Source organism: Malaya genurostris, chromosome 3 (genome assembly GCF_030247185.1).
Source record: "Malaya genurostris strain Urasoe2022 chromosome 3, Malgen_1.1, whole genome shotgun sequence".
Lineage (NCBI taxonomy): Eukaryota > Metazoa > Arthropoda > Insecta > Diptera > Culicidae > Malaya > Malaya genurostris.
In genome coordinates, this window is record NC_080572.1 from 16,550,020 (window position 1) to 16,576,380 (window position 26,361).

A 26,361-nucleotide genomic window follows, 5' to 3' on the forward strand; every position below is an offset into this window, starting at 1 on the left:
TTCCTTCGATTGGTCAAAAAGACAGTTTAAATTGCGTATTCAACCAAATCCATGATGCTTGAGAGCAGAATTGTAATTTGTCACGTCGAATACTCTTGACAGACTGACTAAAAACATCGTCGACTGTAATCTGTACTGTGAAAGTGATTATCAAATGAGATACTCCGTAGTTCTATGACCAAATAGAAGTATACTCAAAGACAGGCGACTCTATTGTTTTTTCCTTCATTCTTCTATTCCCTATCGAAGTGAAAAAATAAAAGAAACTACTAACATAAACAAAAATTGAAAAAGCTCATTATTCTTTGCAAAAAGTCATCGGACTTTAAGTTTATTGGAGTAAATGAAATCACAATAGCAGTTCAAAATCAATTTGTGGGTGTCATTGAAAAGTCTACGAAAGTGTACGAGGGGGGGAGGGGTGGTTAAAAAATACCAGATTTTGGTCTAGAGTTGGCCTTCCCGTTCGGCTTTTCATACCCAATGTTATGAATTGCACGAACTGCAAAAAATTTGGCCACACAGCTACTTACTGTAGTATTAGCCGAAATGTACTGCATTTAAGTTGCGTAAAGACAAAATTAAGCTTTCTTTAAAAGCACGATCCAAGCGCACACATGTGAAAATGCTTAAAACAATCTTTGATGTCCCCCCTTTGGAAACCGAAAACCGTTTTTTAAATCTAGCGGAGCCAGAGGAATCTGACTTCGACGGAAATAGTGAAGGTACTTCGTTTAGCACAACCCAAGGGTCAGTTAAGAGAACGAAAAAGAGACTATGCCTCCTGGTTTGTCTAATTCACAAACCAATTTATGATCAACCACAGAAAAAGATAATAATCCAGTGGGCTCTATTTTACAACCACCAACAGGATTACTGAAGTTTTCGGAAATTGTAGAATGGATTTCCACAGCTTTTAATATTTCTGAACATTTTTTTAAAGAATTTTATAGAATATTACATTTTTTTAAAGAATATTATATTATAGTTTTATTGCATAGTCAAAAATGTGATGTATTTGCTTTGTTCGAAACATGGCTCACATCAAACATAGCTTTAAATTTTAATGACTATAACATTATACGTATCGATAGAGAGTCTCCGTATGGTTGAGTTGAGTGCTTCTAGGAATTAAGAAATGCTACTCCTTTTATAGATTAAACATTCCTTCTACTTTTAGTATAGAAGTTGTTGCTTGTCAAATTAATATTAAAGAAAAAGACATTTGTATAGCTTCGGTTTATATTCCTTCAAGAGCACAAGTTGGACAGCTTTATGAAATGGTTGAAGCCCAGCCCTTCTGGGAGATTTCAATTCGCGCGGAATTATGTTGGGTTTCGTTTACAATGGTAGCAGATCATCTTTAATATAAATTATTTACGACAATTTTAGCATGACAGTATTAAATATGGGTAGTATGACAATGATCCCAAAACCTCCTGCACGTCCAAGTGCATTAGATTTATCTCTTTGCTCGACTTCAATTCGACTAGACTGCACCTGGAAAACATTTCCTGATTTACAAGGTAGCAATCATTTACCAATCAAAAAGCAGTAACGAATGCATTGCTAATCCAGTTATTATTCCATATGATTTGATAAAAAATATTGACTGGATTAAATACCAAAGGAGTATTTCTAGTATTTTATATGCAATGGAAGAGCTCTCCCCACTAGAAGAATATGACTTCCTCGTTTGTTCAATTCAGCAGGAGGCCGCAGAACAAGCCCAAACCAAACAATTTCTTGGTCCGACGACTAACAGATGGCCTCCAAACCCTTGGTGGGACAAAGAATGCTCAGATGCTAAACACGCGAAACAAGACGTTTTCAAACCGAGGAGGAGGAATTCCTCAGAATTTTGAAAAATTCTTGACTTTAGAAACCAAGTACAAGAGCATACTTCGGACCAAGAAATGTAGCTATGGGAGACATTTTGTCGAAGGCTTGTCAAGAGAAACCTCAATGAGCACTCTTTGGAACACGGCCATACGAATGAGGAATCGTAACGTAAGAAATGAGAGTGAGGAATAGTCGAACCGATGGATATTTGATTTGGCTGAGTTTCTTGAGCAAAATATTGTTCCACCTGACTGGAGGCAAGTGATAGTTATCGCCATTCAAAAGTCGGGGAAACCAGCTTTCAATCACAACTCATACAGACCCATCGCAATGTTGTCCTGCATCAGAAAATTGTTCGAGGAAAATATTCTTCGACGTCTCGACACTTGGGACGAACGGCTTGTTGTCAGATACACAGCTTGGTTTCCGTAGAAATAAAGGGACGAATGATTGCCTTGCATTGCTTTCGTCTGACATCCAAATTGTCTTCGCTCAAAAACAATAAATGGCATCTGTATTTTTAGACATTAAAGGAGCATTTGATTCAGTTTCCATTGATGTTTATTCAGACAATCTCCATCTACATGGACTTCCAGCGGGTATAAATAATTATTTGCACAATCTTTTGTCTGAGAAATGCATGCATTTTCCACATGGAGGTTTGGCAACATTCAGAATAAGCTACAGCTGTCTAGTAACCCCATGTACACTAAGACAATTGGCAGATGGTGGCGTGGTTTCAGTTACTGGACCAAAGCTGTTAACCTGCAAAAACCTTTGCAAGATACCTAAGATAACTTGTCCGTTTGGGCTGTTCACCTGGGTATCGATTTCTCTGTGGGGAAAACAGAGCTGGACGTCTTTCAACCCTTCAAGATATATTCCTATCCGTGTCAGCCTCCTAAATGTCCCTGACTCAACTTTATTTTTCGACACATCCATGCAGCGCGATGGGCGTGGAATCCCGGATCACCTACGCTCGATGGAACTCCCGAAAATATTTTCAAGTAATTTCAGGCATATTGACTCTGAGAAAATGTTTTACACGGCAAAGCAAAGCCTTGGTAATACATTCCTGTAGTGGAATTTCACCTTCTGTGTCAACAGACTTCGTAGTCGATTCAGAGTGTACAGAACCATTGCATGACTGGTACTACGAATCCTTCCAGGTCGGGGCTCGAACATACGACAACTGGGTTGTAAGATCAGCGCCTTATGCATTGATCCGCCAACCCGGGCAAACATGTTTTACATGGACGGATCACGAATTAAAAAAGCTGCTAGGTTTGGTATATTTAACAATAATGTTTCGGCTTCATTTAGGCTTCAAAAATCTGCATCTGTTTATATAGCAGAGTTATAGCTTGAGTGTAATCGTCACATTATCTCCAAATCATTATTTTCTCTTCATAGATGGCCTGAGTGCAATTGAAGCCATTCGTTCAAACGCTGCTGGCAAAAAAGAACCGTTTTTCTTGAGCAAAGTAAAACAATACCTGAACGACATATTGAATAATAGTTATCAAATCACTGTAGTATGGGTCCCAGCTCATTGCTCCATTTCAGGCGATGAGAGAGCCGATACTTTAGCCGAGCTTCTTGGGATAAAGTTGATCTGGGTCGGTGGATGTACTCAATTATTCCTAAAATATCGACAAAGGCATGGTTCAGGGGGCTGGATGTGAGTAGGGACTTCATTCGTGTGATGCCCAGACTCATGTTCAATCACTACACGTTAGATGCACATCTCCTTCGAATGGGACTTTCCGAGATTAACCATTGTGCTTGTGGCGAAGGCTATCTCGATATTGATCATGTCGTTGTTATCAACAAAATGTATAAGAATTTCAGCTTATTTTTTAATTTATAGCAGTTAGTCGTTTGGTTCAAATGATATGATATTTAAAGAATAAGAGGAATATGATTTATAAAATTGTTACGGGGCTACCACGTTTGGCATAAGGCCGATTGGAATAATGGTTGTTAATACATATAAATTGTTCTAATTTACTGTATTTATTAAAGGTCTAATGCGGCTACGCCTCATTGTTTTTAATGAATTGAACTAAGAGACAGCCGGAATCGGTTTGTTTAGTTAGCTACTAATAATGGCTATCAATTTGTTCCAAGACCAGTTTAGAAAATTGTGTAAGGTTTCTGTTTCGTCGATTTATGTGACAGGGTACACTATTTAACACACTTTACCCTATGACTCTGGAACCGGAAGTCGGATCCGGAATTCTAAGTTTGTCAAAATCGGCTCAGCCATCTCTGAGAAAACTTATTGAGATTATTTGACACACACACATTGCTCAGCTCGATGAACTGAGTCTGAACTGAATGGTATGTGACACTTGGCCTTCGAGGCGAATTTTTACTAGTCGTTTTTTCAAGTGATTGCATAGCCTTTCTATATATATATATATATATATATATATCTGTATAGAATCTGTACTCGGATTTAAATCAGTATGCGAACACAAAAATCTAAATATCTATACAATACAGATAAATGGCATCTCTGGCATTTCGTTTTTAGAAGGACTAATGTTACATAGTAACAATTCTTTTTTTTTTGTTTTTTTAAGTTTCCAAATTAACTGCACAGTAAAATTTTAAATTTAAGCTTAGTGATTTTAGGTGCTAAATCAGGTTTTTAAGGTAACGTTCCCAGAAATGAGATGAAATAGGGAGCCTTTACCGTAATTTAACTTCTGAACGCAGTCCTAAATAAAAATCTAATAATATGAACAAAGAGCTATTTTTTACCCTAACACAAACTTTTACTAACAAGACGTATTCGAAGCATCTTCACATTTTGTTTTTTAGAGTGAGTTAGAGAAAGATACGTTTTGCAATTCCCTCGTGTCTTCTATAAATAATACAAAAAATTTGAAAGGCGAAATGAAAATAGAGTAAAAATTCATGAAGTGACCGCCCCATTTTTCACGAGTTAACCGATTTTTCGTCTGTCGCAGCTCGCTTTTGTTGCACCTACGACATCATCGCACCCTACCGAACCCTGCCGCAGTCCAAGGGTGCGAAAATTTGACATTTTTTATACTGTTGCCAAGCATAAGACAGTAACTGCCAACGATACGCGCAGATGCTACGTTCAACATTAACCAACACGCAATAACACGAGAGGTTGGCGTAATCATGAGAGCCACGACACACGACAGCAATTTTAAGAGCAGTTAATTTTGTCGCACTCTCTCACAGCAGTCGAAGCCACAGCGTTCGCTTTGTGGTAGTGTACATACATACTGGATAAGTAGCTGTTTTGTTCATTTTCGATCACGGGTTTCGAGAATGTCACGAGCTCAAAATGTCATGACATTTTCATTACGGGACTGTCATATCCACTGTGACCGGTCTGTCGCGATAAACTGAATGCAAACGGCGGTGTTTTTTTTACCGGTTCAATTTTAGTTTTGAAAAAATTCAATCACAAAGCTTGTTCATGAAAATGTTTCAAAATTATTACAACTATTTACATAAATTTTATACACGAAGTATCAGGAGCGCAGCTTTTGCCTTTCTAGTATGACGCAAAGACAAGAAATCTTACAGCAGAGACAATAAGTTTTGCGCTTCTATTACTTTTAAAATTCTGGTTCATGCTAAACGGGGTTTAATTGTTTGATCGAAAAAGTGCATCCAAATTCTGGAAGTCGTAGCATTTACTTTTCTTTTCTCATTGAACCGCTTCCTTCCAACGGGAGTGCAGAGAAACAAAACACGTAAGGATACACTAAAACAACCGTCTGCATTGGGAAGCAAGACTTTCTTGTGCATGTCCCCCTATACCTCATGAGAATCGATATAAAACGAAATTCAAAGTTGAGCCTTGTTGGCGACTGTCTCTCGAAAGTTTTTGAATTTGGAAGGAGCTACTGTTTATTGGGGATAGCCATTCTCAGATTGAAAAGAGTTTACTCAATAAATAAGAAATAGTTGATGCACTTTTACAAATTTACAATTAATTATTAAATAGACTATAACAACTATTCTCCCGGGTTGGCGGTTCAATGCATGGGGCACTGGTCTTACAAGCCAGTTGTCGTATGTTCGAGTCCCGTCCTGGACGGATTCTTAGTGTCAATAGGATCGTAGTACTGCAATGTTTCTGTACACTAAGAATCGGCTGCGAAGTCTGTTGAAACAGAAAGGCCAAATTCCACAAAAGGAATGTAATGCCAGGACTTTTTAGACTATAACATTAACAATGACATTATACACTACCTATACAAAAAGGAATATTAGAATACCCATAGTGTTATATACCATTCCACTTAGTTTGACGATATCGGAAAATGTCTCTGTATGTGTGTGTACTTGTCAAAGAAATTTTTACCGTTCAATTTTCTCAGAGATGGCTGAACCGATTTCAACAAACTCCAGCTCGTTTGAAAGCTACTGTCGGGCCATTGATCATGTTCGAAGATCAAATGGCTGTGATTTCTGGTTCCGGAGATATAATGGTATGAGTGACGTAACCGACAAAACGTATTGTTTTTTTAACGCGCGTGTTTTTCAGAAATGGTTGAACCGATTTTAACAATTCTAGACCCGTTTGAAAGCTATTGTTAGACCATTGATCAAGTTCGAATATCAAATGGCTGTGACTTTTGGTTCCGGAGATATGATGGAATAAGTGACGTACAAAACAAAACGCGTTATTTGTTTACCGTGCAAGTTTCTCGGAGATGGCTGAACTGATTTTAACCAAACAAAATTCAAGAATTTTGTGTGGGGCCACAAGACCTTTCATTTGAATCTAAGTTTGTGAAATCCGACTCAGCTACCAGACTACCAGAAAAGTTAGTCCAAATACGTCGAATCAATGCACATACACACAGACATTTTGCGTACTCGAATATATGGCACTCGGCCCTCCGGGTCTCGGTTCAAAAGTGGGTTTTCACAGTGATTGCATAACCTTTCTATATGCATAACCTTTCTATATGGTGAATCAATGTCTACAAAAGCAAAAAAAAACATGAACATGTGAAATTGATTAAGAAATCATTTCGCTCTGCTTGTATCTATTGCCGTTATTTTCACTTGAAGTGTATGAACGGCATTGACTCATTTCATTGTCTGATCTACGTTGTTGGTAAAACCTGCTTTTTCTCAGAGCGAACACAGCAAGCATGGTTCACCAAATCTGAGCGTCTGTCAACGAAGGCCAGTTAGGTACAAAGTCGGAATGCTAAATAAGCTGTTATCGCGTTTAGCAGGGTACCACTACTATTGTGACAATTATTATTGTTTATAAACAAAAGCGTTACGGTTTTTAGAGTGTCGAAAACATAATTAAATATCATTACATGCATGGGTAATGCTTTGTATTCAAATGAGAAACTGAGCTTTCGACACGAATTAAACTGTACAACGAAGGCAATAGTTGGTGAGCTTCGGAAATTATTCTTGTTTTTCAAAGGTTTCGAATCTTTTAAGAATGATTCTCAATACTATATCTTCTGAAAAATCACAAATTAAAAATTTCCTTAAAATTAACGTAATATTGGTAAAAATGCAACTATATCTACACGTTTCATCAGATACCCGATCACCAATTTCGATGTGACTGTGGGAACGTTGGGGAACCTTTATTTTAGTGTTAAGAAATGCTAATGACGTGATTATGCATAGCAAAGCAATAACCTATTCCTTAAGTAGACGGTTGTCCTCAATTAAAATGTCGTTACTCGAATGGAATTTGGTTTGTGACACGATCCATGCCAGGTAGTGTAAAAACCTTGTCATCCCACATAACTGTAGTGCGCTATGCTATGCCTCAGAGATGTTTGTCGAACACAATTCGAAAAACCCTTCTTAATCCACCTAGTGGTGTGATAATGCCTTTCTCTTTCTTCAAAGCAGTCTCATGAATTTTTTATCATTTTTGACACCAATTAATTCAGATTGATTCGAGTGGTTCACAAAAGCATGCTTCAGTGTTTATGTCACATACTCGGTATCGTTTTTCCAATCAAGCACTTGGCATTTACGTTGCCTATTTATATGAGAAGAGTGATGCTAATCTAAAAAAAACCCTTCTTAGTCTCTTATTGGACTAGGGTACATGAAATTTCCGAAATCGAAAAAAAAATGTTGATGCCAAAAGGCTTAGAATTGCATGAAACGTCGAGATTTAGTGTCATCTAGAAAAAAATTTTTTTTTGAAAAAATCGACTTTCTGGGACTTAGACAAAGTCCTTAGTCCTTAGTCTCAGAAAGTTGATTTAAAAAAAAAATTTTTTTTTAGGTTACACTAACACATCGATCAATAAGTCCCGAGACTAAAGCAGAGATGGCGCTCGTAGTAAACCAGTAACCACGTCTTTCTAGAGTACTTACCTGGAATGAAAAATGTTATCCGGACACTTGTCCATCAAAAGCAACGATTTGTCGGTGGTTCGCCGAGTTGAAATGTTGTCGTACCGACACAAACGACGCGGAACGCTCGGGTAGACCTGTGAAAGCCGTTACACCGGAAAATGTGAGTGAAGTGACAAAAATTATAATGAAAGATCGTAAAGTGAAGCTCCGTGAGATTGCTGAGATGACGCAGATATCATATGGAAGTGTATTTACTATCCTTCATGAAAAATTGAGCATGAAAAAGTTTTTTTCCAAGTGGGTGCCGCGATTGCTTTCGATGGAACAAAAACAGCAACGAGTCGATGAAAAAAAAATTGGAAACACGTTGGAACCATTGTATCACCCTAAAAGGTGATTATGTTGATGAATAAAAAAAAATTTGCAAAAAAAATGTTGTTTCCATTGTTAGTCTCGGAACTTAATAATCCATGTGTTAAATCTCGACGTTTCATGCAGTTCAAGAGTTTCGGCATAAAAAAAGTTAGATTTTGGAAATTTCATGTACTCTCCCCTATCGTGCTTTTTCAAGATCGAAAATTTTCAAACCTTAACCGCTGGGCAGCACCCCTTACGCATGTCCGATTTAGCTCAAATTTTGCATGAGGACATTTTTCGTGGTGATTTAACTTTTGAGCACAAGCGCTTTACGAAATTAGAGGTGATTTCAAAATATTGGCACCCTTATATATATAAGAGCGGTAAAAATCAACGTGTTTTGTCGGTTACGTCACTTATACCATCATATCTCTGGAACCAAAAGTCACAGCCATTTGATCTTTGAACTTGATCAATGGCCCGACAGTAGCTTTCAAACGAGCCCAAGTTTGTTAAAATAGGTTCAGCCATTTCGGAGAAAACTGAGCGCGTTCAAATATCTTCGAATAGTGCACACACATTCACACACAGACATTTTCCGATCTTGTCAAACTGAGTCGAATGGTATACAACTCTATGGATCTCCGAGGCTCCGTTCGAAAGTCGGGTTTCCAGCAATTATAATACCTTTCTATAGAGAAAGGCAAAAATCTTGTGACTTTACATTTTTAAGATGCACCTAAATGGAGCGTCGTATTTCACACAAATTTATATTCAAGAAATGTAAAATTGTGTGATTTGAAAATAACAAAAGATCGATAATAGCAGCGCGACTTGAACAGAGAAACATTTGATCATAAGCTCGCCGGTTACTCGACTGAACCACAGAAGCACTTATCTGTTTGTTGAATAATTGATACATATAAATCTATACAGCGGCCCTTGATACCGGAGTGCAAATTACACTCGTAGCATGTACAATTCTATGCGATGGGAGTATTGCGTCCAGAGTTGCACTGAGTCGTGATCATCATCCAAACGTCAAATCATACGAAGTAGTTCCGTCACGAACCAAAATGATCGTCATTAAACGTTGATCGAATTCATGCCATGGGTAGCGTACGGCGAACACGAACAACAGTGACGCGAGAGTGGCAACACGCAGAGAGTAAAATATTTCGAATGAGAGAACAGATCGGTCATTCTCTGTTTGTTTTTAAAACGGTCTGTTTATAGTTTTATAGTAAATTGAAAATGATAATACTTTGATCTTCATTATCATTTTCTGACATCACATCATTGCGAATGCACTTTTATTTTCCTTCTAAGAACTAAGTCAAACCGAGAAAACGTTGTCCTTGCAATTGATGATCACGACGGAAATTTCAAAAATTGACCGTCGTTCTAAGATTTCAGTCATGTTGATTCGTCTCCAAGTGAGCATCAGACTGAACTGACGGAATATCTCTCTCAGTGAAACTCATACATTAGTAATGACAGTACATGCAGCTTCTTAGTGAGAGAGCTTGCAAGAGAAACGATGCCTGTTGGAACGCTTGTGTCCGTCAGTGAATATTATCTGTTTACGGATACTGGATGCAACACTGATTGCGTCATTTGAAAAATTAGATAGTTATGAATTGTATCGTTTGTGGAATTATGTCACTTGTAAAATTCATATTTTTTTTCTGTGATGTTCGTATCAACCAGTCAACTTCACATGCAAAGGCCATTAAGACTTATAGACTTATATGCATTCACTTGTGAAAGCAGAGAAGAGTTTCATACACTCTACATACAGTCTTACTAGCCGCTACCTAATTTTGGGTCAAAACCTACCTAAAATCAACTAAAGTACATCTCCTCATTTTTGGGTAACGAGAGATGACCCCCATTTTTGGGTAACGAGAGAGAATTTAGGTAAATGTTAGTTTGTCTGAAGGCGAAACGTAAAATTTGAATTTAGTCATGTGTACTTTCCCGATCAGATGGTAATAACAGAATTATAACAACTGGAGTAATTTGTTTCATATAGTTTACAAGTTTTACTTCATGATTTCAGGCCGGACGTCGGATCTAGATAAAAGTTTATACTATGGAACCTTTTATATGAATCTAAGTTTGCGATAATGTGACAATCAATTCATAATTAGAAAAATGTTATCGCCCATACAATAATAGGACAGTTTTGCCTATTATACTTACTGAAACACAGAAAGGATCGATTACAACTTTAACCGTTTTTAGATAAATTCCCTGAGTCAAGATTTCGAATTTCAAGAAGGGGTATAAAAATGGATCATTAGGACTGTCCTAATGATCCATTTTTATACCCCTTCTTGAAATTCGAAATCTTGACTCAGGGAATTTATCTAAAAACGGTTAAAGTTGTAATCGATCCTTTCTGTGTTTCAGTAAGTATAATGTTTCTGTCCTAATGATCCATTTTTATACCCCTTCTTGAAATTCGAAATCTTGACTCAGGGAATTTATCTAAAAACGGTTAAAGTTGTAATCGATCCTTTCTGTGTTTCAGTAAGTATAATAGGCAAAACTACTGTTCGTGGAGTGTGATCTTTCCGCCACCAATCATTTTAGTTATTATATTCCAGAATAAGAACAAAACGATTGTGTTCTAGCATTTGAAGTAAATGACATATGATAAACTTGCCGAATAACAAAACAGCCAAATTTTTATAGTCGGCCACTCATGTTTTCTCTCGTTGGCTATCAACTAAGACCAGTTGATAAATCAGTTGTTTTGCGATTGATATCTTTTTTTCGTAAATAAATTTTCTTCAGAAGAATTTGCTGATGATTATTGCCAATTCAGCGTTCGAGGTTTAAGCCATAATATGACGAGTACGAGATTCAGACGACACCCGATTTTCTTGGCCTCGCATGTCAAGTGTACTGTCTCTTAGCTTGGCGCCATGCGATGAGTCATAACATGATCAACATGATTCAGTTAGTGATATATTTACGTTCGTTCTCACAATAGCAACGCCATTAGGAGCACAAGCACATAATGATGCGTCTGTTTATTTCGCTGATAAGCACTGAAATTTTAAGTCCAATCTTAGATCATCGGATGTTGGAACCACTTGAGGGCACATTCAACGTACGAAAGAAACATTACGAACGGTTATGAGTTCGGATTTAATGGTAGTGGGTGAAACACGCAGATGGCCTGCGGTCGATAACCGGACGTCAGAATAATTTGTTTTAGATCATGTGTAAAAATAAGTCAAAGCAAGCAAGTCAAAATTCGTTAGTAGTTGGGAAGTCTCCGCTGTTCTATGATATTTTTAGTGCATTACGAAAATGAGGTTCACTATAGTTGATCAGCTACAGATTCACTTTTTCCTACATGAACGCGTGGACTTTCCTTTCGTGTTAGTATTTTGAGAGAAAGTTGTGGTCTAGCGGTAACAAAATGAGACATTTCAGTACCGAGCATTTTAATTAATTCTCATTCACTCATTTGGATTGTTAGCGACAGTAGGATGACCAGCTGAGTACATATCAGCTCCTCCTCTAACAAACTTACAACAAGCTTACAACACTAACAGTACCAGTGTAATATGTTTCCAAATCATTCTAAAATGCCACAACCGATAATTTTCCGCTATGAGAAAAAAAAGTCATTGAACAAGCGATTACGTGTAAGATGACCGCACATGGGTGAGAAACTCGAGCAATCAACAATCGGCTGCTTATTGTCGGTTTGTTCAGTCATGTCAGTCAACTGAGGATATTTTTATATTTACATTTTCCTCACAGTGTTATGCAACACAGTTTGTCAAGATGAAAAAATAAACCTCTCAATTTTCAAACTAGAAGAAAAAATGTGGTATGGTTGAACATGTTAGGAATCGATTTACTGTAAGCAAATTTTTTTCTTCAAAATGAGTTTAGATGACTTGGCGCCATTCAGTCAAAAACTCCTACATTTCAGTCAAGTAGCAAACAATGACCATGACCTAATAAACCTTCGAAAGCACTCGAATGGTAATACTGCAGGTCACGGCCGGTTTCTGTTAGGAAACGGTATCAGAAAGAACACGCACAAGCTTCAAGGGTGACTATATTGTTGTATATCAAGCTCCAATTATCCGCTAACACAAAGTACTAGCACGAAAATCGATTTCTAGTGATTTTGAACTTTTGATGAATAGTCAAAATAAAAGGATCTTTACAAACATTATGAGAATCTGTTCTATAACATTAAAACTACGTTTTGATCTGAACCAGAAGACAACAAGTTTGAGTCTCGCTTCCAATTTATGATTCATGGTCGAGAATAAATTCACAGAGTTAACATTATTTAACTTCCTCTAAATCTAGCGAGGAAACGAATTCAGTGCTGTTTCGGTACCAGAACAACGAAAAACTGAACACAAGATCTTGTCTGCAGCCCTTTATCCAGTTTATGTTCAAATTATCTACCGACAGACCAAATTTTACGCATGAAACGTTTCCCGTTGAGTATAGTTTGCTATACCGCGATTGACTAATCTGCTCACCAAAGATTGTTGGTCATGCGTTCTGACCGCCGATATCATCGTTGTTTTCACCGTTTTCACTTAAACACAGCACAGTTGAAATTCTACATGCTTCAATACAAACTATCACATATGAAATAACGTGCGTAGATTTTTTCTTATAGTTCATAGTTAATTAGTCACTAAAAAATGAAAATTGATTCAAATTTCAATCAAATTTATACAATGAATTTAGTCAACAGTTGTTTGAAGCTTAATTCGAATTCTTGAATATTTACAAGTCTAAGGGCATTTATTTACAAGTCTAGAGTGCATTTCCAGTAATGAGTAAAAAGTTATCAGACTGCATTCCAATTAAGTGGGAATTTGATGGTTTAACCGATTTTCATGATCTTAGATTTAAATGGAAGGTCTTGTAACTCCATACAAAGTTTCTGATTTTTATTCGAATCCGACTTCTGGTTCCGGAATTACAGAATGATAAGTACAAAAAAATGAAAATAAGTGCACTAACTTTCCTTAGAGACGGCTTAACCGATTCTCACAAACTTAGGTTCAAATGTACCTCGGTACAATCATCCCATATAAAGTTCCTGAATTTTATTTTTATCCAACTTCCGGATCTGGAAATACAGGATAATTAGTGTAAATATTCTTATTTCAAATTACTTCCTCGCTTTTCTCAGAGATAACGAGACCGATTTCAACAAACTTAGGTTCATGAAAGGTGTAGCCATAGACTCAAAAATGACTTTTCTCGAACCGACTTCGATTATACCGGCTCCCGGATTTCGGTTGCGGAAGTACCTGCAATAGTGGAACTCACTTCGTTTCCGCAGAGATGGCCTAACCGACCTGAGTACTGTTTCACTCTGTAGGTTATACAAGCTTTTTATTTTCCAAGAATCAAAGAAAATTATTTTGAAGAATAGGACACATTTCTTTGTGGGAATATGAAAGATATGAGAAAGGCATCATTAAACCGCTAGGAGAATTAAAACAGGTTTTATACATCGCCATGCATCTTGGCGGTTAAGGTGGTTACTTTTTACCATACCTAGTAAGTTTATGGTGACTTTGCGTCGTAAGGAACGAATAAACTAAAAAAGTCATTTCTACCAAAGATAGTGTTTACGAATAAACTTCATATTATCAATCCAAGATATGACGAAATGATTGTTATGATTTTAGTTTTTATATGTTGTTCGCGTCTACCCTGATGTTTTACAACTAGTCAAACAAAATATTATTATTGTTGAATGCATCACTTTCTCAGTTCCTTAAGCAAGAAAATAGTCTGAAAATCATTGAATCTGAACCCCTATTGAAGCTGAAACGTGCGACAGAATTCCCTACATTTACCTACTTGCTACTGAGTCAAGGTTGTTGTCACACCTCACCCGCGCGGCATCAAAGTGGAACTGTGATAACAGAAAAGTTGAACAGAACAAGCAATTCCTTCTCTCGGCAACCAGTATCATCTTATCATTCGCCACGAACGAAGTAACACAAAGCCAGGTCAAAGTAACGGTGTGTCTGGATTGCCTAACTAAATTGCTCTAATAGTTCTACATTTACATCGTTTGTTCTTCCTCTAACTCGCCCTCATAACCGGTCTTTAGTAATCGATGGTGGCCTGTGATAATGCATTGGCATGAGTTTTGTGACTTGGCGGTTAGAGGTCGGAATCGAAGTGAATTAAGTGCCATTTCAACCTGTAGTAGTCAATTAGCCTCTAAGCGGTAGAGTTGATAAGTTAAAATTCTAAATGTGTTTCTGTTGTGCTCTGTACTTTTACAGGAACTGAATTTCGTTGGACCACCAGACTATGGCCAAATTTGACGGCGAGAATGGATACGGTGAGTGATGAATGATTGAATCATGCATATTTAAATCTGTTTTGGTTATTCAAGTGTTAGAAATATTACACTGTTCAGCACGATTTATTGCAAACCTGGGCTGTTGCAGGGTTTCATTTTGGATTATCTTATTCGTGGTCCAGTGTACAAAAAATATGAAATGAAAATTCGAAATTATTGTTTTTGATAAATTTTTATAACTAAATGTTTCTTTATACGTCGAAATCTTTGTCAAGTTTGATAATAGAGATATTCTTATGTTGATTTTATATATTTTAACTCAATAGTAATCCGCATACTGGGTCAAAGAAGGCTGCGTGATAAGCAATCGACTCTACACAATAATACTTCCACGAACAGACAATATACATTTTCGATTTCGATTTAAGTTGATAGGTTTATTTTGCTCACTCATGGCTCATGGCAAAAATCAAAGATCTATAAACCTATCTGTGAAAAATTGACACGTTGACATTATCTGCAAAACACATAAACTATGACTGACATAACATTCGTATGAATTCTATTTAGATTATTGAAGAAGTATACAAAATATTAATTTCGAATGGAATTCGGTGCATATTCATTTGACATTAACTTCAAAATGATAAGAAATGTTTATTGTACCAGTGGCGTACCGAGGAAATTTGGCGCCCGAGGTAAAATAAGGATGCCACCCCCATCGTTGGTTCAGTGAGCAAAAATAAAAACAAAGCTAAAGTCCATCTCCGGAAAGATGATTTTGGCGAGCAAAAAAAAAAGGTCCCAAGGATTAGTTTACCGCCTCCCTAAAAACATTGCGCCCCCTTCGCAGTCAAATGCTCTAAAGATGTAAATTTCAAAAATGTCCATTTAACATTTGATAATAAGTAAAATCCTTAAATATCTTCAGTGTTGATCAGAAATCTGTAAATTCAGAGATAAACCTGCATACGTGGTATCATTAGTTTTCATATAGGCTAATAGAGGTATTTTCGCCCACTTTAGGAATCACTTGCACAATATTGTGAAATTAGTGTATTAATTCAATACAATTTGGTCAAATTTCAAACAGAGATTACTGATACACATGTTTTCTACGAAACATGTTGTGACATAATACTATCGAGTGTGTGCTCTTTTTACTTAAAATATGTTAATTAAGTTAACCCGTAGCTTCCCGAATAAATGGGAATATATCATATATTATATGACATATGGTTAAAATATACTTGTTTGAGAATTGAGCTCAACTAACCTTTCGAAGTTATTAATAACCAGGGGATTCAGTACCTCAAATCTGCGCGAGATCATACTTTCTTGAAAAGACGACCCAGATGAACAGCCAAAACGGACAAGTTATCTAAAGTATCTTGCAATGGTTTTTGCAAGTTAACAGCTTTGGGTCCAGTAACTGAAACCACGCCATCATCTGCAAATTGTCTTAGTGTGCATGGGGTTACTAGACAGCTGTCAATGTCATTCACGTAAAAATTATAGAGCTGCGGACTGAGACATGAGCATTGCGGGAGGCCCATGTAGCTAGTTCTGAATGTTGCCAAATCGCCATGTGAAAAATACATGCATTTCTCTGACAAAAGGTTGTGCAAATAATTATTTATGGCCACTGGAAGTCCATGTTTGTGGAACTTGTCTGAAAGAACATCAATGGAAACTGAGTCGAATGCTCATTTAATGTCTAAACATACAGATGCCATTTGTGTTTTTGGGCGAAGACAATTAGGATGTCAGACGAAAGTAATGCAAGGCCATCATTCGTCCCTTTATTTCTTCGGAAGCCAAACCGTTCATCTCAACAACATCGCAATGGGTCTATATGAGTTGTGATTGGAAGCTGGTTTCCCCGGCCTTTGAATGGCGATAACTTTCACTTGCCTCCAGTCAATACAATATTTTGCTCTAGAAACTTGTTGAACAATTCCAACAAACGTCTTTTTGCGAGATCGAGCAGATTCTTCACCAAGTGGAATTTAATTCTGTCAAACCCAGGAGCGTTATTGTTACAAGACAAGAGTGGGTTATTTGATGTAGACTCCCAAATAATGCGCTGCGTAGGAACAGAATCTGGACAAACTTTCCCAGCAAAGTCAAAGATCCATCGGTTCGAGTATTCCTCATTCTCATTTCTCACGTTACGATTCTTTATGCGTCTGGCCGTGTTCCAAAGAGTGCTCATTTAGGTTTCTCTTGATAAGCCTCGACAAAATGTCTCCACTAGCTACATTTCTTGGCCCGAAGTATGCTCGTGTACTTGGTTTCTAAAGTCAACAATTTTTCAAAATTCGGAGGAGTCCCTCCTCCTCGTTTTAAAAACGTCTTGAAAGCATTTTGTTTCACATCTGAGCACTCTTTGTCCCACCAAGGGTTTGGAAGCGTTCTACTTTCATTCGTAAACTGAAACGCAGATATGATGAATCTAGCAGCCAAAACTAACAGAGCCTTCGCATATGTCTTTCCATACAAAATGTGTGGCGTCCAGCCAGATACTATAAGTCAGACCGAGGGTAATGTTTCAAACCAGCCGTTTTCCGTCATTTTCGTCCACTGTCTATTGCAAATTGATAGACCGATAGCCAATAAAATTTTAGGAAGCTACCTGTAACCTCAAGTCGATAGATAAATTATAAATGTGTAGAATTAAGGGTGAAAAACGAAAAAGGTCTGGCTGGACCCATTAGTCAGACGGAATCGGAATCAAACGAGCGAAAAGCTCATGTTACTTTTGTATATGAAATTCATACTATAGAGGGTAATACTTTTGAACCAGCAACATAAAATATGCTTTTGATCTGCTGCGCATCAGCTGCATTTCCTATAAAGTGGCTATGATTTGTTTGGATCTCAGATGTGCCGATGGACTCGCTTGTGTTGTCAATCCCGAGCTTCGGAGTCAGTGTTCGTTTTCTTTATCGCGTGTACAAAATCAAACACGCGGTGCGCTTCATTCGTAGAGGCGGTGTGGTGTTTTCATCTTGCGTACCAGCGCATGTACGCTTTATATGAAGGTTTTTTTGACACTCATAACCCTGTAATTTCGGAACCAGAAGTCGGATTGGGATGAAATTCAGAAATTCCGTATAAAATTATAAGACTTTTCATTTGAAACTAATAGGGCAAGCCATAACTCAGAAAAGTAAGTTCGATTTTAGAGTTCGTGAACAATATTCCCGGTGCCGGGGACTGGTATAGCCGAAGTCTTACTTACTTACTTAATTTTATTTACGTAACTTTAAATTGAATTCAGTCAGCACGAATCGAGGTCAATTCGCTTTGCCGTCAACTGACAAGGTCTATCAATTGGAATTGTTTTGATCCCAGTTTTGGAAAATATTTTCATGTTTTGCATCACCGCTCAGTATAACTGTATGAAATTTTCATCACTCTTCATCCTGTAATTCCGAAACCAGACGTCTGATCCGGATGAAATTTGGGAGTTTTGTATGGGGCCGCGAGATCTTTCATTTGAAGTTTGTTAAAATCGGTATCTAAGAAAAGTGAGGAAGTAATTTGTAATTAGAATGCCGGAACCGGAAGACGGATCGAAATAAAATCTAGGAAGTATGAGAAGTATGGATGAGACATTTATACCTTTCATTTGAATCTAAGTTTGTGAGAATCGGTTCAGCCGTCTCTGGGAAAAGTTATTTTTTTTGTTGCACATATCACACTGTAATTCCGGAACCGGAAGTTGGATTCGAATAAATTTCAGGAATTTTATATGGGACTACAAAACCATTCATTCGTATATTAGTTCATGAAAATCGGTTCAGGCATCTCCGAGAAAATTGAATGCAAAATGTAATACATACATACATACATACATACATACATACATACATACATACATACATACATACATACATACATACATACATACATACATACATACATACATACATACATACATACATACATACATACATACATACATACATACATACATACATACATACATACATACATACATACAAACATACATACACACACATACATAATTTTTTTTTGTTTATTTTGAACCTTTTAACGTTACGCCATTCGGGTCTAACAGACAATTCGACGAACTGAGCCGAATGATATATGACACTCGGCATGAGTTCAAAAATCGGTGTTCACAGTGATTGCATAACCTTTTTATATTAGAAAGGCAAAAAACCCTCAAAATAACAAATATTACTGGAATCATGGACTTGTGTGTTAATCATAAATTAAACTGAACATTACAACAGAAAATCTTGTTTGTACCTATGTCTTCCGGCACTGCTACGAATCCTACTGTGTAGAAGCACTCAAAAGGACGTGAACAAAACAAAAAGATAAAGTGGGTCTTGGAAACTGATACTAGCTATGAGTAAGAGGGAATTACCTTCTGTATGAATAAGTTTCCTTTATCTTCGCGAACAAGTTCCGTCAATATATTCACTTATCTAACCCCTCTAATTAATGTGGTTGTGTGGTTTATTTATTTATGTGGTTTATCTTTTGACAACAGATGACACTGCGACGCTCATCAATATGAACGTGATTGCTCAATTAACATTATCAAGTGCCTTTTTCCGATCATAATTGAATCTGCATTTCATTCCTTGGTTTAAACAGTTGAAACTAGGTGCGGTGCATGTAATATATAGTATAAGTGTAAGTGAAAAGTACATAAAAAATTCAAATAATACATTTTCAGATGACACTTTCATTATCTGGCTCAAAATTCACAGAAATTTCGAACACTTTCATAAACATTAATTATAAAATCATAATGTCAAATTATAGTTCGTAAATGCAGCACGAGTTTGTGAGGTTTAATGTAAAAATTTGTATTTGATGTTAAACATTTTCACATAAGATCGAATAAACTTATGTTATAAATGTGAAACTAAGTAAATATCAACTTCAAAAAAAAATATTCGAGTGATTGATATTAACATTTTTATAATCATATATTTGGTAAAAAGTTCATTCTATTAAATTGTTGCCCATTAGCGCCAATAACAGACTTAAAAACGACTGTATTTCCGAATCAAACGCTCTTTGTTTATCGTTGTGGTTGTTATAGGATCTTTCTACAATGAAAGAGTGTTATGGGGATGTTTATTAGTCTCATCCCATACTGTTCGTTGGTCTGCGGCTAATACTTAATAATCCGGGGAGTAAGGTGGTCATAAGTTTGAGGTGATGTGGTCATAAAAGTTGACGGCAATTCAATCTTTTGTCGTCGCTTGGTGTAGAGGAGTAGAGTCTTGCTGGAATACGTAAGGTCGTATTTGCGTTTTGCAACAGTTTTTACATCGCCAGCTGATGCTTTCAATCCACGACAAACCTTATGTATGAATGATCGGGCGCAGTTGAGAAAATTGGAGATTTGGATGATAGCTGCATGTCTCTTAATTTTCTATAAAATCATCCGTGATGATCTAAGATAAAAACACAAAAAAAAATTTTCTATAAATTACAGTCATATATAGGGATGTCCTCAAATACCACAAGATAGTAGACAAATTTTCATTTTTTTAACATTTTACTCCAACAAAATTAAAAAAATAAAATATTATTATTATACTTATGCATGTGAAACATCAATTTAACTAACCTTTCACTTCACACCTTAAAGTATAGCGGTCGAATACATTTTTTCTTTCGCAGTAGAGTACATTTTCGTCCGCAGTAGAATACATTATTAGTGGCCGGTAGGAAGATACAGTACATTTTTGAATGCGACGAGAGTTTCATGCAGCAGTACCATCAAGAAAAAGTAGAATGAAGTAGAACAAAATTTATTTTTACCTGTACCGTTCTGATCGTCGCTGGTACTCTCTCTGCGGTAAATGTACCATCAATCAGTTATAGCAGACTGTAGAACTTTGAATGTGCATAATATACAAGGATAAACATATTTTGCCGCTATCGATTGCATCCCTGACCCATGAAGAAAATATACGTTTCTGAAATGAATGGGTTTCTCGGTTTAAAAAATGTTGATTAATTAATAGTCTTTAGAAAGACTGTTTGTGTTTCAGGTAGTCTCGAGAAAGACTTTAAAAATCGATGCAACTTCATAGCCAGAAAAAATCCAATGGCTGTTCGAGTGCGATCATTCAATTACAACTGTTAGGGGACGGGTATAGCCTGATGGATAAGTCGATGCTTCTCACGCAGCCCGCCTGGGTTCGATACCCAACCCCGCACATAGAGTCAGAAAGTTTTTTTCTGGCCCGAAGACCCGAATGGCGCCCCCTCTATAATTGAAACAATAAAAAATTAAATAAATTATAAATGTCGTGGTAGGCCAATAAAGCCCAACAATGATAAGTTAATTTTTAATTCAAAACAAAAAATATTTAAAAATCCAGGTGAGATGCATATAACAGACCTACTCAAAAAATAAAATTTATCAATTTTGATTTGAATCTATCTACCCGCATCAAAAAATATTATCCCATCTGTTGTTGATTCTCCTTCATTTTGCTCTACTGTCTAATTAAATATTACACATTTGAGATGGCTGCTTCCATATAAGAATGCTTTAACACGTTCGTTCTGAGGAAAGAGACCGAGACCGGAGTTGTTGTTCAATTATCGAATGGACAAAGGCAGCCTCGCACATTGCTCTTGTGTCACTTAGATCACGATTGATGAACACTAGATGAGTTATTTATAATACCAATTCCAGCCAGTCTAGAATAGGACACACCGAGTGATGGTAGCAGAAAAATATTCTCGTATCATATCCAGAAATTGCAATTGGGGAGAGAACAAATCGAGTTTCGGTTCTGTCTCAAAAGCTCTAGTGAATCGTGACAAATCGAATAACCAGTAGCCTTGCGGTAGAGTGATATTACCGTTTCACTTCAACTGTGTTCGACTGAGTGATACAGAATAGAATATGATATTAGCAATGCATACATGTGACAGCCATTTCAAACCGGTTCAGAATGACCGGCTAGTTAAACATTACGTTACACCTGTACTAAGCATTCACTGCAAATCGAGTACTACTATTATTTATGGTGATTGTTACCATCCTTTACAGTGCAGTTATTTGTTTCATAACTTACTTGCCAAAATCAATCAGTTCCGGTACTTTCATATGAAAGCTAGGTCACTGTTAGCAGAATTGCGCATCGAATAGCACCCGTATCGATACATGCGATTTTGTTATGTACTCAAAGCAGTGAAAATGATTGGTCGATTGGACTTCCTTCCAACGCGATGGATTTTTACTTTTTTCAACCGTTCGTCTACTTCTGATTGTCTTTTCCGCGTATTTACACATTGTTTGGTGCAAAGCCAAATAGAACAAAAATAAACACTACGTGCCTAACGAGGGGCTTTTGTTATAGACGATTTGAGCATACAAAAAAATTTTCATACCTTAAAGGTAACTATCGGTAAACCCCTCGACGTATGAGAACAAACGAAATTACTGAAGACACTGTACAGCTAATGCTCTGCTAAGTGCTAGCGGTCAGCGGCAGTCAGTCAATGTGAATTCTTTGGATTTTTCGTATCGATCTCGTGTAACGTAGGAGGAGGCAACATAATCGTGAACGCGTGTTGTTGTTTCCGCACTTGAAGGCTCACTTGCAATTTGTCTTAATCGTTCATTTTAATGAGTTTTAATTGACTATGTGATAATCAGACATAGAGTTTATATTGAATGAATGGCATTAGTTAAGTTAGAATGTGGAACAAAGTGTTATTTAAGCGATATGTTTGCGCTACGTCGAAATTGGGAGTTGCACTCTTACCTCAATATATAAAATAGTGCAAAAGGTTAGATGGAGGTATATTTTCTTTCATCGAAGAGTTGATGAGGTTCATTTTGCTATTTTATATTTTGTTTCATCGAAGAATTGATGAGGTTCAGAGTGCTAAGCGCCGTTCACGCAAACCAGTTGTCGTATGTTCGAGCCTGGAGACGTCTTAGTGGCAGTAGAATTCGTGTAGCACACATTTCTACGAATCGGTTGTAAAGTCCGTCGAAATGGATGGCCAAGCTCCGAATAGAAGCTTTGCTATTATGAGTTTTATCAAAACTGCAACGCAGGCAAATAAACTTTCAACTTTGTCAAAATATCGTGAAGAATCATCAAAACACACAAAACGCGTGACACTATTCAAATGTATTACAAAGTATGTAGCAACCCGAGAATCTATTTGAGTTAGTAATAAACACTAGCATACTTCAATGAGCAATAACTTAGCGGAAAACTGATTGAAAACGTCAGATGAATGAAAACTTACATAAATGAACCGGCGGTCTTATGCATCCCGTGCCTACCGTTTCCGCCACCCTGAGCTGTGCTAGACTAGACACAGTGCTACAACAGCACCGAGTTGGTATACGTTAGAGTGCCTATAACCAGAGTGACGACATCTCATCCGTAATGCTGGCAACAATTAAAAACATTCCATTAGCTTTACATTGAATTGACAGGTCGTTTGCTCGTTTGGAACTGGTAGCTGTCATTCCAAACGAACAGCTGTCGCCACTCTGATTAAAATCACTCTAGTATACGTATATCGAACGTATTCTAATCATAGCAACCTCACGACTGGCACCATAGGATATCAACATTCCGTGCATACGCGTTTACAATTTACGTACGCGTGAGCACGAAATGCGTAAGAACGCAGGTTCGAGTCCTGCCTCTGAGCATATTTTTTATAATGTGGAACACATTTCTGTTTTCTATATAGGAGTGCAAATTAGAAACTCAAAAAAATACACGTAGAAGGTTTTGAACAATTACAGCTCAGTCAATTTTGTATCAATTATTAATATTATGTCACCATTTGATTGGAAATATTTCTAAGTTTTGATTTGATTGTATCAAGCCACGTATTTTTAATTGTATATCATTGAAATGTTGATTAATAGCTAACAGTGTCCTATTTTGTCTGCAAAAAATCTTCGGCATAGCGGATTTCCCTGCCATAGTCGACGGTTTTGAAGGAGTAAGAGATATATTAATGGAAAAGCATCGCTCTGATTGATCAATCGATGCAAAAGCGAAGCTGTTGGAAGCACGCGAATCTATAAATATAAGCAAAATTATAGCTAATGTTTTAGTCCTACGTGTAGCATGCTAGAGATTGGTTGTTGCTAGGCAGCAAAACAAAAAGTGGCATAAAACGATTTGAAGCTTTAAATAGGTTTTGCACGATGACGACACAAATGAACTGCCGATGAATCAAGTTCATATTTGACAGTTGCTGTGTACTTGTTTTGTTTTGCGACTGCAAGTTAAAAATTGAAAAAATGACGGAAAAGTGCCTGTTGAAAACGTATTCCACAGTAAAAATAACTAAAAAGATTGCCCTTTATGTGTTTCCAGCATCAAGGAGCGATATATGTATGAATATGTTTAGTGCGAGGCGACTTGCAATTTTTACATTCGAACGATGAACCTCTGATGAACTTTTAAACTGTAAACAAGTACACGTCGACTGTCAAAAAAAGTTCATTTTGTGAGATTATGGCATGTTTGTGCAAAATCTAATTGATAAGCTCTAATCTGTCATGCGAGTTCGGATGAAATTGCATGCTATGTCGTTTTCGCCCGAGAAATTTGCAACTACCCCAGAGTAAATTTTGAGTGCTTAAGAATAATTTCTAATTTTTATAAGATGAACTCGAATTATAATGAGAAAAAGTGTATCGCTTCAATCGAAATCGCAGAATGGTAGTAATGGTAGAGAAACGCTATAAAAATAACTGCTTGCTTACAAAACTTGAACACAAGCTTGGCGAAGAGAAGCTTCAATATCGATATCCGTATCGCAAGTATGTACAAACATAAAATTGCATACATTTGGGCTATTGATGTAATTTCGCGGGCTAGAAAACGAATACAAATCACGACAAACAGAGTCTATAGTCTGGGTTCACGTGTTCGGTATTTGTTCCTAATAAAAGATCAATCTAAGCAGACTCTCGTGCATTTGCGGATTCAAAAGTGTGACGATTCATTATTCATTGTTCCACATCAATGGCTCGAACAACCCCATGGGGCTGATCCTTGTAGTTTTTTTTAGGAAACATCATCTTCTTCGTATGTTTTCATTCATTTGACTGAACAAAGTTATGGCGAAATTATGTCAAACCATCTAAAAATTCATAAACTATCATACTTGCTTAAATAAAATGATACAAAGATTTCTACTGTTCAGCATGGTTCATGCCTGGGCAATCAGTAAATACGAGCCTTTTGGGTTTTCCATCGACAAATAACACATGTGTCGTTGAAAAACCTCGATAGAGAGAACGTTCCAAAGTGACGCCGTCTTTACCAAACGTTTGTTCGAATAGATCCTGAACTACTGAAATTACCTCGATTGGATGAATACAGAATGGTACAGCTCTTATTTTATGCAACAGAATACTTAAAGTGCTACTGGATTCATGTCTTTTACCTGCTTTCACGAATAACACTGGAGTTCCTCAGGGCTGTAACCTAGGTCCACTACTTCTTGTGCTGTTCTTCAATGAAACTATTTAGTATTGGATGTAGATTGATTCACGAGTATGATTCGAAGTTGTAGATAACCGTTCACTTTATTGATGATTGATGATTTACTTGTCAACAATTAGTGTTAAGCTTTAACATTTCCTAATAGTTTAATATCAAACTGCAGGACAATGTGTCAGTCTTTTCAAAGACTTCGGTGTTCTGTTGGATGGTATGATAACCAGAGCTTAAAATTGTCACGTATTCTCAATGAAAGAAAGCATTCCAACAACCTCATTTTCAATATTTCGTCTCATTCGTAAATGACCAACACCAGAACAAACGAAGAGAGACGAAGCATTTTCGATTCTCATTGAAAAAATGAAAGAGTATAATTGCCAACGTCACTCTTTCCTCTATGACAAGACGAAACCAAACTAACCTCTGCAGGGAACATCACCAGAATTTTCCAATTCTCATTCTTTCGTCGATGTATTGAATATCTGTGACGCTTGGCTATAAAGAGTGACTAAAATATGACATATCGAAGTACACTAAGGTCTTTTTATGGGGTCTTTTTTATGCGTTTTTTTATGCGTCTTTTTTATGTGAATTTTCAATTCACATAACTATGCGTTTTTTTTTGCGAATTTTCAGAGTTATGCGGTTTTTTTAAGCGGTACGTAAACTCGCATAAAAAGGCTTCAGTGTAATTACATCCCAGAGCCTCTTTGGAAAAGTCATTGTGAAACCTTTTTCTGTCATTTTCAATTCTCAAAGCTTCGTTTGAATACCGACACAGCACACTATGGGATTATCACTGAAAACCGCAAATGACTGAAAGGGCAAATGAAAGGACTAACACAATTTTGAAACTACTGTTCCACATATGTCATTGACTGGACATGGATTTCGTTCTCATAGTTTGCAAGCGAAGCTGAGAGTGACATTAATTTTTTGTTATTTTCGTCTATTTTAAGTAAATGGAAATGACTTTTATTAGCT

The 26,361-nt window shown here is 36.9% G+C and overlaps 1 protein-coding gene across 10 annotated transcripts in view; it reads left to right on the top strand.

Annotated features, from left to right (window-relative positions):
* The window catches only part of LOC131439352 (choline transporter-like 2), a 45,513-nt gene that overhangs the window by 9,670 nt on the left and 9,482 nt on the right, over positions 1-26,361 (top strand). For 5 of the 10 annotated variants that reach the window (XM_058610265.1, XM_058610264.1, XM_058610266.1 and 2 more), the window contains one exon: positions 14,853-14,911. In XM_058610265.1, coding sequence (XP_058466248.1) covers positions 14,881-14,911 — 31 coding nt within the window. In that variant the 5' untranslated portion in view covers positions 14,853-14,880. Of the gene's footprint in view, positions 1-14,496; positions 14,583-14,852; positions 14,912-22,352; positions 22,690-23,828; positions 23,864-26,361 lie in introns of those variants that run through there. The other 5 variants (XM_058610268.1, XM_058610262.1, XM_058610260.1 and 2 more) reach the window with 5 other exon arrangements.